The following is a 13,963-nucleotide window of genomic DNA, read 5'->3' as shown; positions in this document are numbered from 1 at the left end:
ACTTAATTAAGAACATAATATGTTCTTCCTTGTATTCTAAACAATTCAATATCAGCTTACATAATATTATGTAAGCACATATTTGCGAATAATAAATCTAAATAAGATTTTTTAACGCAATTTGACTTATCTTTGTAGATTTTATTAAATAAAATATTTTAAAAATTATCCAAAAATAAATTACGCGGTACCTACCTACTTATTTTCATTACTTGTTTCGTTCAAAGTTCATAGTTTACAACGAAACAACCGCGGAGATTTAAAAATACGCGCCCCAGCCTGGAGCGATCGCGGCGCGACGAGCGGTAGAATCCGGAACTATGACAGTTCAATATGACGTCAGTGTTAGAAAACGAGCGTCGGGAGTGCGCCGCGTGTGATAAAGTTGATTGTTTTGTTGTTTTGTGAGTGCAATGCAGAATTATAATACGAATATGGATTCCGATTACACGGATCTATATTCCCAGTACACTAAAATGCACTCGAACAATGTGGAACTGGACGCTAACAACGGTGTTTTACATTACCAAACCAACGACTTGAAACCAATGCCACTCCAACCTGACTTACAAACAAATTCCATCCAACAAAACTACGGAGCTGTACAAATGAAAACGGAGGATTCTATCCCCACTCACAATTCTCCAGATATAACCCAGGATTTGTCGTTGTGTTATGATAGTGAAATGTCAAATGTGTTGACTCAAAATACCCCGCAGCTCGTCCCTACGGAAATGCAACCCAAACACGAGATTACTATGGATATTGACACATCGGCGAACGCTAACGTCAATCGACGCGTAAGTTCCTCTGAACAGAAAACTGTTGAAGGTTATTCTGGCGATATTCCCGCCGATTCCAGTAAACTCGCCACCGAGCATTCCATAGAAACCAAACCCGCTTCTCCCGATAAGATTGTTGAAAAAGAAACAAAGCCGATTGATAATATTGTACGGTGCGGGAGAGAGACAGCGACCGACGAGCAGACAGAGACCTCCCCGAAGGACGTGTGTCGAGTCTGTATGGATACCGGCGTATTGATTTCTATATTCAACGAAGATACCGTCCTTATGATGTGTGAAAAGGTGATGTCTTGCGCAGCCGTGGAAGTGAGCGCCAATGACGGCTTGCCTGGATTCATTTGCGAATCTTGCGCGGGAGATTTAGAAACCGCCTACAAATTCAAAAGTAGGTGTGAACGATCGGACCGGGAGTTCAGAGAGAAGTTGGGATTGAAAAAGAAAACGATCGTCAAGACTGAATTCGTACTTATAGATTGCGATAATGAGCCCGTCGTTTCGGACGATAACAAGAGATTAAAAGATTCAGATTTCTCCGATCCGGAATCTGAAGATCCCTCGTATGGCTCGAAGAAAAGGAAGAAGAAGAAGAAAGACAAGAAGATCACGATGAAGCTCAGAAGGAAGGGAAAGAAGAAAAATCTTAAGGTAGTAAAAAACGAGAGTCGAGACTCTGACGATGACGTGATCCTCGTGTCGAAGAAGCGAAAGCGTGGAAGTATTTTAGGTAAATACCCCTGTACTTACTGCGACAAGACTTTCCCCTACCCCAGCGTGCTGAAGCTTCACATTGTGACCCACACCAAGGAGAAGACGCACAAGTGCTCCATATGCTCGCAGGCTTTCATGTATTCCAAAGACCTGTTCTCCCATTACAAGGACGCCCATCCCACGGAGTATGGCAAGGTAGACAGCAAGCCCTACGCCTGCAGCTCATGCGACAAGGTATTCAGTCAACTGAAAAACCTGAAGGTCCACGAAGCGGTTCATGGCAAGGAAAAGAAATACAAATGCGAAGCTTGCTCGCAAGGCTTCACCAACATGACCAACCTGAACATGCACAAGAAACAAGACCACCCCGGCTTGAACAAGCCTTACAGATGTAAGATCTGCGACAAGAGGTTTAAACAGCAAGTTTCCATGGAACGACACGTAGACAACCATAAGCAGCACGCCGTGATATCACGAGCCGTGGAAGAGAAGAAACCCACGTCTACTAAGGATCTCTTCAAGAGTATCGCCCCCGTCACCACGACCTATTGGTCAGACTCCTTCTCGGACTAACGGCTCTTAAATTATTGGTTCTTATTCTTTTTAGCTAAATTAAGAAAAAAGTTTAAAGTCCTAGTGTATGACGTTATTTTCATTGCGAGTGTGATAAGAAGTAAAAGTTTGTGTAAATCTTAAGACAGTTTTTTTTTTAGTTTTTTAGCGGTTGAAAGAAATTTGTACTTTGCGCAATGCAACACCTCTTTGTTAAAAAAAATTCGGTCTCCATCTGTCAAAAAATATGTTGCCATTATTTTGTGAAAACAGTGCGACAATCGGTTTATATTTTTAATTACCCGTGAAGATAATAGTTACAGTTACATAATTTTATTTATTAAATTAAATGCTTCCTAATAGTTATGGCTTACATCTTGTCTGTCACTTTATAGTTTATATTTATGGAATGTTCTTGTTGAGCATGCTTTTTAAAATATGTATTTTGTACTTGCGTTTACTTTCGCCATTGCATTCAAAATAAACATTTAACTGGATATTTTCACTCTAAAAAAGGAATTAGCAATAACTAGCTGGCGTGTACCTGTATGTGTACGGTGTTGCTCATTGCGTTATATATATAAACCTTCCAGAAGAAATTCTCTAAATGATAGTGAAAACCCTTTCAAAATCCGTTGTGTAGTTTCGAAGAACTATGCGTACAAACAGACAGAATAGCAACTTTATTTTAGTATAATAAAGAAGATGTTTAGATTTAATGTGAATATATCTGGTGTTGTTTCTCTTCGATCAGATCTTTATTGCTAATTCCACATTATCTATGAAATATTACCAAATTACATTTCTGACTGAAAATATTTTCATATGAAGTTCACAATCATTATTAGGTAAATATTTAATAAACTCAGATTGTACAAATTACACTTCGTTTCAACTTAATTACTACGAGAAACAAATATTTACGTCGGGAGAGATGGTAAAGGTACATTAAAATCAACGACTGTACAAGTATTGTAACGTCATTGATTAAAATACCATTTTTATTCAATCAAAGTTCAAAATTTTCCTTATAAAATGTTTCCTTTTCCATCATTTTGAATTCTTAAGCATGGATTTTACGCTTGTGAAAGTTTCTTTTCCTCGTAAATATGCTTAAATTAACTTAATTATCCCAAAACAATAACATAATAACCTATTTTGTGCATGTAAATAGTTGTTTCTTGTGGTAATTGTTGAATCGAAGTGTAATTTCCACGATCTGTACCTAAAAATGCGGCGGCTAGGTTAAATAATTACCTAAATTTTGTTGAAAAAGTAAAATATTATACTTGGGCTTGCTTCTATATATAAGACTCTAATACCCGGGGGTTTACTCGACGCTCACATTTGAATTATTTCTGATTGATGTATTACTAAAATCTCAAATGTTTCTAGAGGGATCCCTACGTATGTTAGTTATTTATATTTAAAATTAATAATAAAAAACGGTTTCAAAATTTAAAAAAACTTTTTAACCTTTTTATAAAATTAGCTGTAAGCACCCGTTTTTATTTTCCTAGACGATGAATTAGTAACTTCCCGAGAGATCCCTCTAGAAACATTTGTGAATTTAGTAATACGTTCATCAGAAATAATTAAAATAAACCTCACGAAAAGATCGATTCTTTAGGCCTGCTAGGGCAAAGTCGACAGTAGGTCCGTCCATTACTCCGAGACGCACGCCGAATATTGTTTTTACATGATTTCATCACTTATGTCGTTAAGATATTCACTATATCCACTTGATTTGATACAGCAAATTCAACCGCAGGTCTGCCCAGTACACCAGGGCCACGCGTCACATATTTTTGTGCATGGCTTCTTCACTTATGTCGTTAAGATTTTGTCTTTATTTTAGGGTAATGTCTCGTCTTAACTCTGGTTTGTAATAAAGCTTGTTTGTTCTTCCATTTAAAATAGAATTTAAAGATTTTGTAACTATTTTGTAAAGATGGAAATCCATTTATTTGTATATAATAGTATATTTTGTGTTAGGCAGCAGAAATTATATTTGTAGAACTGCAAAACCTTTGATTCATTAGTAAGGTGAACACTCCATCTGGCATTTGGTTCTGCACCCATATTAAATATCTACATTATACTTTCTTCTTTTAAACTCAATAGCAGTTAATTATCAACAATATAGTCATGCTTACAGCCCAAATTGAAGCAATGTATTCAGAATGCTGTGTTAGAAATGTTTAAAAATCCATCTTGCCATAATTCATCACATAGGTTTTCATTCTATTTTATTGAGCGTTTATAATTTGAGACTAAGACCTGAGGCTATAAATATAATTGATAAGTCTTGTGGAATATGTATTCAATTCGCTTTTATATTTAGAAAATCGCATTACATTCTTACGCATTTCTGTGTCGTAATTAATTTTGACCGTTTTATAACTTATTAGCTTTTCCACCGTGTTTCCAATTTTCTGCCAAACATTTTATTTAAAAACCAGTGGGCAGATTGACAACGTGCTTATATGAAATGAAAATATATTTGAGTAATTTAAAATATCCTTAACTGCTCTTAACCATCTGTTGCCAATGAGACTATGGCATCCTCAATTGGGGTATGTTGTTAGGCTGAAGGTAGTGTAGATGGAAAGGAAATGGGGAAGGTGAAGAAAACCCGGGCTATTCACACTGATCGTCAAACACAGCTAGCTTTTAACTTTAACTCAAATTCATAGACCACTACGTTACGGAACCCTTAAATGAATACTGTTTTCTGCTTGTTAGTAATGAAGTTGTTTGTGATTGGACGGTAAAAAGTCGTTAGTCTTCTTTCAAAATTAATACATTTCCGTTGTAATATCGTAATACTTGTCATCATAATAAATTATTGACATCAATTCATAATGATTTATTTACACGTGGCGGCATTGTTATCAAAAGAACTCCAATTAGATTCACGTGTATACTTCTAATTGGAGTTCTTTTGATAACAATGCCGCCACCTGTAAATGATTTATTTACACGTGGCGGCATTGTTATCAAAAGAACTCCAATTAGATTCACGTGTTTACTTCTTAATAAATTCAATTTGATAATAATTTTACAGCATTATTAATCGACGAAACAATTATTTGGAAATATGCAGCGATAGACAGCTATGCGGACAGCTCACAACTAATATCGCTACCAGTTTAGGTGACTTATTGGCTTCAGATGGGTCAAAGAACGGAATAGATTTGTCAATGCAGATATTTAAAAGAAACCGATTACATATATATACAAATACTGGTATTATAAACCCAATAACAATACCCAATAACCCAATAACCCAATAACAATATAAACCCAATAACAATATTATTGAATATATAAAAAATAAAAATTAAAATGGAGTTCTACAAATTAAACTTAATAACAATAAATAATAAACAAATACTGGTACTCTGTTTAAATAAGAACAAATCGGAGAAACAACTATCTTTTATGCTGCTCATACCAACTGAATGTGTGTTTCGCCCATCATTTTTTTCTTCATAATGTATTTTTTATTTAATAGAAAAATATTGAATGTTTTTTCTAGTAATCTACATTGAAAGAGTAAAATTTTCGAACTGTGTTCACTCTATAATTATGAAAGGAATGTAAATAACATATTTTTCTAGAATAATCATAATACCTTTAAAAGCGTCATGCAATATTATTATATCTATAATTAAATCACTATTCTTTTTGTACAGTTAAGATAAAGTTAGGTTAGTTAGATAAGCATAAATTTAAAATTAAACGATCATTTATAATAAATAAATTATATTTTCTAGAAATGGTACATTTTATTAATGTTTTCTGAAAAACAAAATGCCACTATTCTGATTTTTATTTTATTTTGATATAGCATGAAATTTTCCAGTAGGCTTTAGAAAGCTTGTTAAATTTAAAGCAAGCATTTAAAAAAAACTGTCAGTGTTTTTATAAACTTACAATCAAACTTTTGAGTGTGTTTTGTTATTTTAATTACCAATTGTCCATCAGAGTTACTGCACAATTTTTATAAGTTTGTAAAAACTAATTTACAAATAATTTAACTTTTACGATGATTTCTTTGTTTTCTTGCATTCAGGATGCTGCATACTCTGTAAAAGTATGCAGTTTGATATTCAAAAGGTTGCAGGGAAAAATTGCATATATCGTTAACTACCACCTTTCTTATCTGTAAGCACTTCATGCTTTCTGTGGTGTATGAACTAATTAAATATATCGTTGTCATACAACTGGGTAGGATACGTTGACTAATAGGATAGCTGCATAGTCATTTTTTATTTTTTTTATTTTTTTTTATTTAATATCAAAATAATATACAAAAATCAAAAAGTCCCAATAAACTGCTTTAAAGTAGTTTGTCATTGGGTGCTTTTAACTTAAACAGATTATATCAAATGTATACATTCATATCATGAGAGGTGTAATACAATAAAAATAAAAACAAAAAACAATTAAAGCGTATGCAGTTAGAAATAGTTTGTATTAGAGTCTAGTACAAACTATTTCTTTCAGCTAGCCAATTTTTCAACAAAAAATTTCTTTTTATATTTGTACATTTTTTGATTTCTGCAGGTAACATATTTAAACAATTTGGTATCATGTAGTCTAGCGTTCTTTTTCCATATTTGTTTACATGCTTTGGTACGATTAGTCCTTCATTTAATGTAAATCGAGTATTGTAAGTGTGTTCCAGTCTATTTATGTACATAGGGCTATTTATGTGCTGAAAAATTATTTTATACCACATAATTGCTCTTACCGAGAGGATTTTCAGATTTTGATAAAGGTGTGGAACATTATGCCTTTGTTCATATAAACTTTTATGAGCTAATAATTTAACAAGAGAATTTTGAACTGCTTGAACATGATTTATATTTGTTTTAGAGGAAAATCCCCAAGCTGTAATTCCATACCTTATGATAGATTCAGCTAGTGATAAATAAATTATTCGAAGTGTGCATATTGGAACATAAAATTTTAATTTATATAATCTACTAATAATAGATCTCAGTCGTTCACAGACTTTATTTATCTGTAAATCCCATTTGAAAAAACAATCAATAATAACACCTAAATAAACATATTTTTTAACCAGTTCAATATTTTCACATGTACACAACGCAGGGATACCAACATGTAGGCAATCTGAATTGTGTGTTTTAATTTCGGGTATAATAGTATTTACCTTGGCATTGGGTGATCTAATGTGTATCAATTTAGTTTTTTTTGCATTTATGATTAGGCCAGAGTCGTGAGACCATTTTAAAAGTTCAATGTAATCTTTTTGTAAAAGTTCAATACATAATTGCAAATCACTGCAAGAAAAAACCAATGCAGTATCATCCGCGTACACAAAGTGTTTTACATGTTTAAAAATAAATTTAATAAAAGATACATAAATTATATATAAAATAGGACCTAATATGGAACCTTGAGGAACACCTGCTAAGATTTTTCTTTTTTTACTTAATGTGTTCAAAAGCTTTATTTGCATGCACCTGTTGTTCAAATAATTTTCAAATAGTTTTAGAAGTTTCCCTCTTATTCCTATGATTTCTAGTATTTTCAACAATTTTTTATGGTTAATAGTGTCAAATGCCTTGATGTGTGCGGAGCGGGGAGGTGGTGCGATCGTCTCCCTTTCTGTGATTTGTTAATAAATTAATCTGACAGTACCTATACAGGCAACTCGCATTGTAAAGATTACTATTTAGTCATTGAAAATAAAAATGGATTTCAAAATACTATTCTTTTTTACAATGGGGCACAATTTGCTGGCTGTGTAAATAAAAAACTACAAATCCCAAATCTGCTAAACAAATATTCAGGATTGTTTCCCAAATTGCATTTGGTTACACTATTTAGTTACATACTTTTACAAATGTGTTATAATTTACGCACCTCACTCATTTTTAGCATCGCTACTCCAGGCGGTTTGGTTAAAAACGAAGTTTCAGATCCTGCGCCGAAAAGTCCCACAGTACCCTGCCCTGCACATCTTTGCCTTACTTTAGCGAACGTTAGATTTCTGCGCAGGATCTGGTCATTTCAATGTGCGCACTTCGGCGGTCAACTTATGACAGATTTCATTGTTTATCCAAAGCACTCTCAAACTTTCCTGGTACCAAAAATATGGTCACTCGCTTTGCCTCTAGCTCGTCAAAATCATACCCAGATTTTATGTTAGGGCAAGTCTTATCAATTTGGATGTGTTTTTATTACAAATTGGCTGAAGTCCCCAACGTTGCCAGGTTTGCGTAGAATTTTTAGAAATTGATGGAGAGAGTAAATTTTTCTATTGTTTTGAACATCAGGTGTGCAAAAATTTCATCAAGAAATATCAAAACTGCTAAAGGGGTGGGAAAAGGGGATAGAAGTGGCTTTTCGAAATCTTATGCAGACAGTGCCCTACCTCTAGTTTTGAAGGTCAAGTGTGCAAAATTTCATCAATAATTCTGTAGATTAGTATATAAAACAAAGCCACTCTGGGACACTCTTCCTTAAATCATATACATAGAATACCTTACGCTTACCTGCTAAAAGGGATTTGGTGCTTTAAGCTTGCGACGGACCACGCTATAAGCGTGCTATACTTTCGTGGCTTGGCCTATTTCAGCATATCGCTCGCCATACAATCCCAATAGGAATGAATATCTCCCACATAGCGTAATCTGTCAGTCCCATTAATCTGAATAAAGTTAGGTATTTTGAAGTTTTTGTCCTATGTTTACCTATTTCAAATATATAAAAATGCTGACACAGTTAAATAAGTTGTATTTATTTGATTGAAAGCATTTTTTTTGCAGTCATGTTCATTTTGATGTATAATTAAGTTTTTTGCTGTGGTGACATTGTGCCTAAATATTTATTTATACCCGCATTTCCCTGCAACCTTCATTATAATCCCTCTTGCACCTTATTTAGTTATTTGTTACGTTTTCATTATTTTATATAACCAACGTTTTAGAAATGCATAACTATCTAATTACCGTATTAGTTCTAATAATATACAACAACGGAGTATGCATGAAAAACTAATACCTTATGAAGCTTAAATAACCCACCAAAATGACCAGCCTCGATCGCAAAGTATTATTTCTTTTAAGATATGTGTTAGAATAATTTAATTCAAATACTTAAATCTTATTAATTATGGAACGGTGTTCTATTTTGGGCTAATACGGTATGTAATTTGCTATTGATTAGGTGTCATACTTTGCCTGCAAATAAAAAGTCTTTTACTACATGTTTTTATTTCATTCGCAAACAATATTATATTTCTTCGGTAACGGTGGCTTTTTTTTAATTCACTTAGGAACTTCAGAATGCCTATTTAAATCATGATTGTATATAAAGCAATTTAGTGGTTATTTTTTTAAACGATTTTTGTTTGTTTGTTACACTTGTTCAATTGATAACTTTACATGTAAACATAACGTCACATACTTTGTCTGGTGCATAGACATTAAAATTGATAGAACAGCCAATCGTGGAATGGGGAACAAACCAAGCGGAGTGCGGGAGGCGGCGTGACTATCTCCCTTTCTGTGATTTGTCAATAAATTAATCTGATTGTACATAGGCAGCTCTCTTTGTAATAGTCCTTTTTACAATGGCGCGCAAATTGCTGGCTGCTTAAAAATCTACAAATTCCAAATCAGGTTAACGAATATTCGGAATTATTTAAAAAATTTAATATTTGAGTCTCTTTGGTTTAGTTGGAACACTTTTACAAGTGTGTTATAATTTACGCACCTCACTCATTTTCAGCCAACGCCTTGTGATTAATTTAAAAATGAACTTTTAGATCCTGCGTAGAAAAGTCCCACATCGTACTGCGTTGCAAACCTTTGCCTCTCTTTAGCAAACTTGCTTTTCTGTGCAGGGTTTGGTTATTTTAATGTGCGCTCTTCAGCGGTCAATGTACGACTGATGTGGTATTCTATTTAAAGCATTCTCGAACCGTCCTGGTGCCAAAAATATAGTCACGTAGTTTGCCTCCAGCTTGTCGAAATGATACACGATTTAATGTTAGGGCAGATCTATCAATTTAGTGTTCTATGGTGTTAAAAATTTTGATGTTTTGCATATTTACGTAAGTAATATGAAAACAAACATGGTAACCACTTTTGTCCTTTTTCCAATGGGTATTCTTCATATAATTAATATATTTTCGTATTAATAAACCAGTATGATAAAAAAAAACTTAAATAAATTATGGTTGTGCGATATTGTGTATCTGATAAATTCCAATAACGTTTATATTCTGCGAGTTGAAAAATATATAACTGATGAATTTTAAAAACCGCACTGTAATGTACATACGTTTATGTCAGAATTTTTGTTGTTGTTTAGAACATTCATTTGTACTATTTTCATTACACTATACAAGCTTTGGGGGAAAATATTTCACCTAACAATCTTCCTGTGGAATAAACTGAATTAAATCTTTATGGTTTTGTAAATTTTTTAAAGTATAATACGATAAATTAATAAAAAAAAGTATTTTGATTATACAAAGCTGTTTTTTATTTACCTTTTTTGTCTGTTTATTTTTCAGATTTAGTTATATGGCTCTGTTGTCGAATAGCAAGCTGGAGGTCGCGGGTTCAAAATCCTGTTGTGCGCAATTACATTTTATGTGATTAATTTGGGTTATTTCACAGATCACTTAAATTCAGAGATGTGCAAAATGGGAACCCAAAACCATTTAAATGCAAAATGGAAATGGGTCAAAACATTTCCATTTGAAAATGCAAAATGCAAAATGGTTTTTAGAAAAGCATTTCAAATGCAAAATGACAAAATACCTATTTTCAAAATGCATAGAAAATGCAAAATGGTTTCTGAGGTCAAACAATTATAGAATTTTTAAACAATTTTGTCATTTAATAATGGACATCAATGTAGAACAAACATATTACATGATGGTAAATCCAAAAACACCATGACTACAGATTATGAAACCACAAAAAATTTGCGCGGTACTAATGTTGCCAACGTAAAAACATAGAAACTGCTATCTAACATTTAATATTACAGCGTCATGGCCCCATGTTCAGTATTTTTTGTAATGGTATCACTCAATTGCCAGGGCTCCTACCAGGGAGCAACTTGACAAATGTTAATTATCTCTCATAGCGAGGTTGAGGACCGACTGTTATATGGGTCTTATGAAAAAAAGATGAGTGGAGATAGTATCTAAGAATGTTGCAAAAAAGCATTTAAAATGGAAAATGCATTGAGAAAAGCATTTAAAATGCAAAATGGTTTTTAGAAAAGCATTTAAAATGCAACATGGAAAATACCCATTTTGCATTTCGATTTGAAATGGATTTATTTGAAATAAAGCACATCTCTGCTTAAAGTAATATATTGTGTACTTGCGACATGTTCCAGAGTGGAAGATACTCTCAGTATCGACTTGAAACGTTGCTTGAAATGGCTTTGTATAGCATAGCATCTCCTTCCTCTCCCCAATACCTTCACCTTCACGACAATACCGTAGTCTTACTGGCTCCAGACTGTTGGGAGCAGTTGGGACTTTTAGCAGCTTCACGTATATATTTTTTAAATATACCGCACAGAGGTTTTTACGATCGGGCGGAAAGAGTCGTTGAGTTTTGAGGCTAGCCAAATGATGGGTCATTCCGTGCAAGAGCGTCGTCCCGTCTTGCCACGCTTGCCCCTTTTACCCCTAAAAGACATTTCCCATAATAAAATTAAAATGTAAGAACCTATATCATACTTACACTGTGTTCTACTCTCATACTGCTATACTTTAGGAGTTTGTTATCCATGATAATCTAAGAAAAAAACCCTAATAAAGTTTTTTAATAAAGCCAAAATAAAATATCCGCATAGTATGATCGTAGCTTTACTTTTAGTGTGATGAGTAATGTAAGTTTTCGGATAACAAAATGGCCACCAAAACATTTCGAATCTTTAATAGAACAGCTGACCGAGTGGGAAGAAATAATAATTATGAAGATGCGTTTAAACAAATGGTTGATAAATCACACAAAATATGTTGGGCTCTAGTGATTAAAAAAAAAGGTTTTCTTAAATAATCACCCCCAACGTTTCGAGGTGTAACGTGTATACAGGGTGTCAAGGGACATACTTGAATCACTTTTAACAGTCATTTACATTTTTGTACTCTAAATAATGTCAGGAATCAATGGTTAAATTAAGTCAAGTACGTCCCTTAACACCCTATATAACTAAAACATATTATGACCTATTACTTATTACTTCATGTATTTATTATTTACCTTCAGTACTTTTTGTCAGTATGATTAATAGTTCTTGCCTTACACCGCGTTACCTTCTATAAAAAAAACACACGTGCTGATCAAATAGCGGACAACTAGGCGTTTGTTCTATGTAGTAAGTATTTTTATGAAATTCTTTTAGCAGGTTGTAGATCCTGATGCTACTATTACATAATTACAATACAAGTTAATTTGGATAATATTTCTTCAATAATTTATAAATAACTTTGTGGCAACATTTTAATTAAATGGTAATAAATAACTTAACACCACCATTTTAATAATAATCAACATGTTTCGAAAACAATGGTTCGTTCATCAGAACACAGTGTTACTACATGTAATACGTATTTTAGTTTACTAATACCGATGAAGGAACCATAATTGATTCCGAAACACATTTAACGGGCTCCGGCGTGCGCAAGCAAATTTAATGCGATTAACTTGTGTTATTTCACAATAATTTATTAATTAAAAATAATACACTATATTATAACATGAGCTCAAAAGTGGAGGCTGTCATGCAACTTACTGTTATAGTAAACCACCACAAACAACTTGAGAAAAATTCTGACCGATAACAATCGGGTATTATCATTGTTTTTATTTTAAATTAAAAAATTATGATAATTAAGATATTTAAATTTTATTTTTATGTTGACCAATAGGTACATTTTTATAACGTTGGTGAAAGCCGTCTTGCCAGCCAGCAGTGGCGGTTCGTTAATTTTGAGTGTGATAGAGTGCTAAAAAGTTTTAGTGTCGAAAAATTCGACATTATTGATGATGTTTAACCCGAAAAGATTATTTTTTTTTTAAATTCGTTTTTATGTATGAAGATTTTCAGGAAATTTCAGTTTGGCAGTGCACTGCACCGGTTTCCTGAAAATATTCGGCTACAATGATATCAATAATGCTATTTTTTAATATTAAAACCTAAATTCACGAGCCACAGTGGCATTAGCCGGACAGTAGCGTTTTCTACATCGTAATGAATAATGACGTTGTAGCCAGTTGACCCATTTCGGAATGTGCGATTTTAGATAGTTTTTAAAATCAATATTTTGAAAGAAAATATTCAAATTACAGATTTTTAGTACAATGATCAGAATCAGAAAAAACACCTATTCTAACGGTATTCATACCGTTAGAATAGAAAAGATAGAAAGAGTAGAAAGATAGAAAAATAGAAAGAATAGAAAATACCCTATTGCTGCACTTGAATAATGTTGCAATTGGATAATTCTATATTTTGTTTAATTATTGAATGGTAACGTTCATTTGAATAACTGTTACTTTTCCTACGGAGTCTAATGATTTCCAAAACCCCAATTTACAAAAACAACGCAATTACTCATTTACCTACACTAGCTGACGTGTACCTGGCGTTAATGGGAGTTATCCTTAGGAGATATACATATACCATCTCTAGTAAATTACCAGAGTACATTATTTTGATGTATCTCTTAAGGTTTAGCCAATGTTAGCAATGTATGCGCCAGAAAATATTTTTTTTACGATGATTACAAAATATCGACTTTTATCTACTTTCTATAAATAAAAAAAAAGAATGTTTTATACAGATAAATTTTTAGGAAGATATTATCTAAATGATGGTGAAAATCT

The 13,963-nt window shown here is 33.0% G+C and overlaps 1 protein-coding gene across 1 annotated transcript; it reads left to right on the top strand.

The window, feature by feature from the left end:
- The first annotated feature begins 350 nt into the window (after positions 1–350).
- LOC149418445 (uncharacterized) lies at positions 351–6,674 on the top strand. The gene has a single exon (XM_089638758.1). The coding sequence runs from the start codon at positions 414–416 to the stop codon at positions 2,082–2,084; it is 1,671 nt and encodes a 556-aa protein (XP_089494884.1). The 5' UTR covers positions 351–413; the 3' UTR covers positions 2,085–6,674.
- Positions 6,675–13,963: the final 7,289 nt, after the last annotated feature.

The sequence above is a fragment of the Hesperophylax consimilis genome, chromosome 13 (genome assembly GCF_061612785.1).
Source record: "Hesperophylax consimilis isolate HC1 chromosome 13, BYU_Hcon_1.0, whole genome shotgun sequence".
Taxonomy (NCBI): Eukaryota; Metazoa; Arthropoda; class Insecta; order Trichoptera; family Limnephilidae; genus Hesperophylax; species Hesperophylax consimilis.
Note: the sequence above shows the minus strand (reverse complement) of the source record. Positions and strands in the feature narration are given on the sequence as shown.

Excerpts from the sequence above, each read along its gene's own strand:
- LOC149418445 (XM_089638758.1), top strand. The coding sequence starts at position 414 with ATGCAGAATTATAATACGAATATGGATTCCGATTACACGGATCTATAT.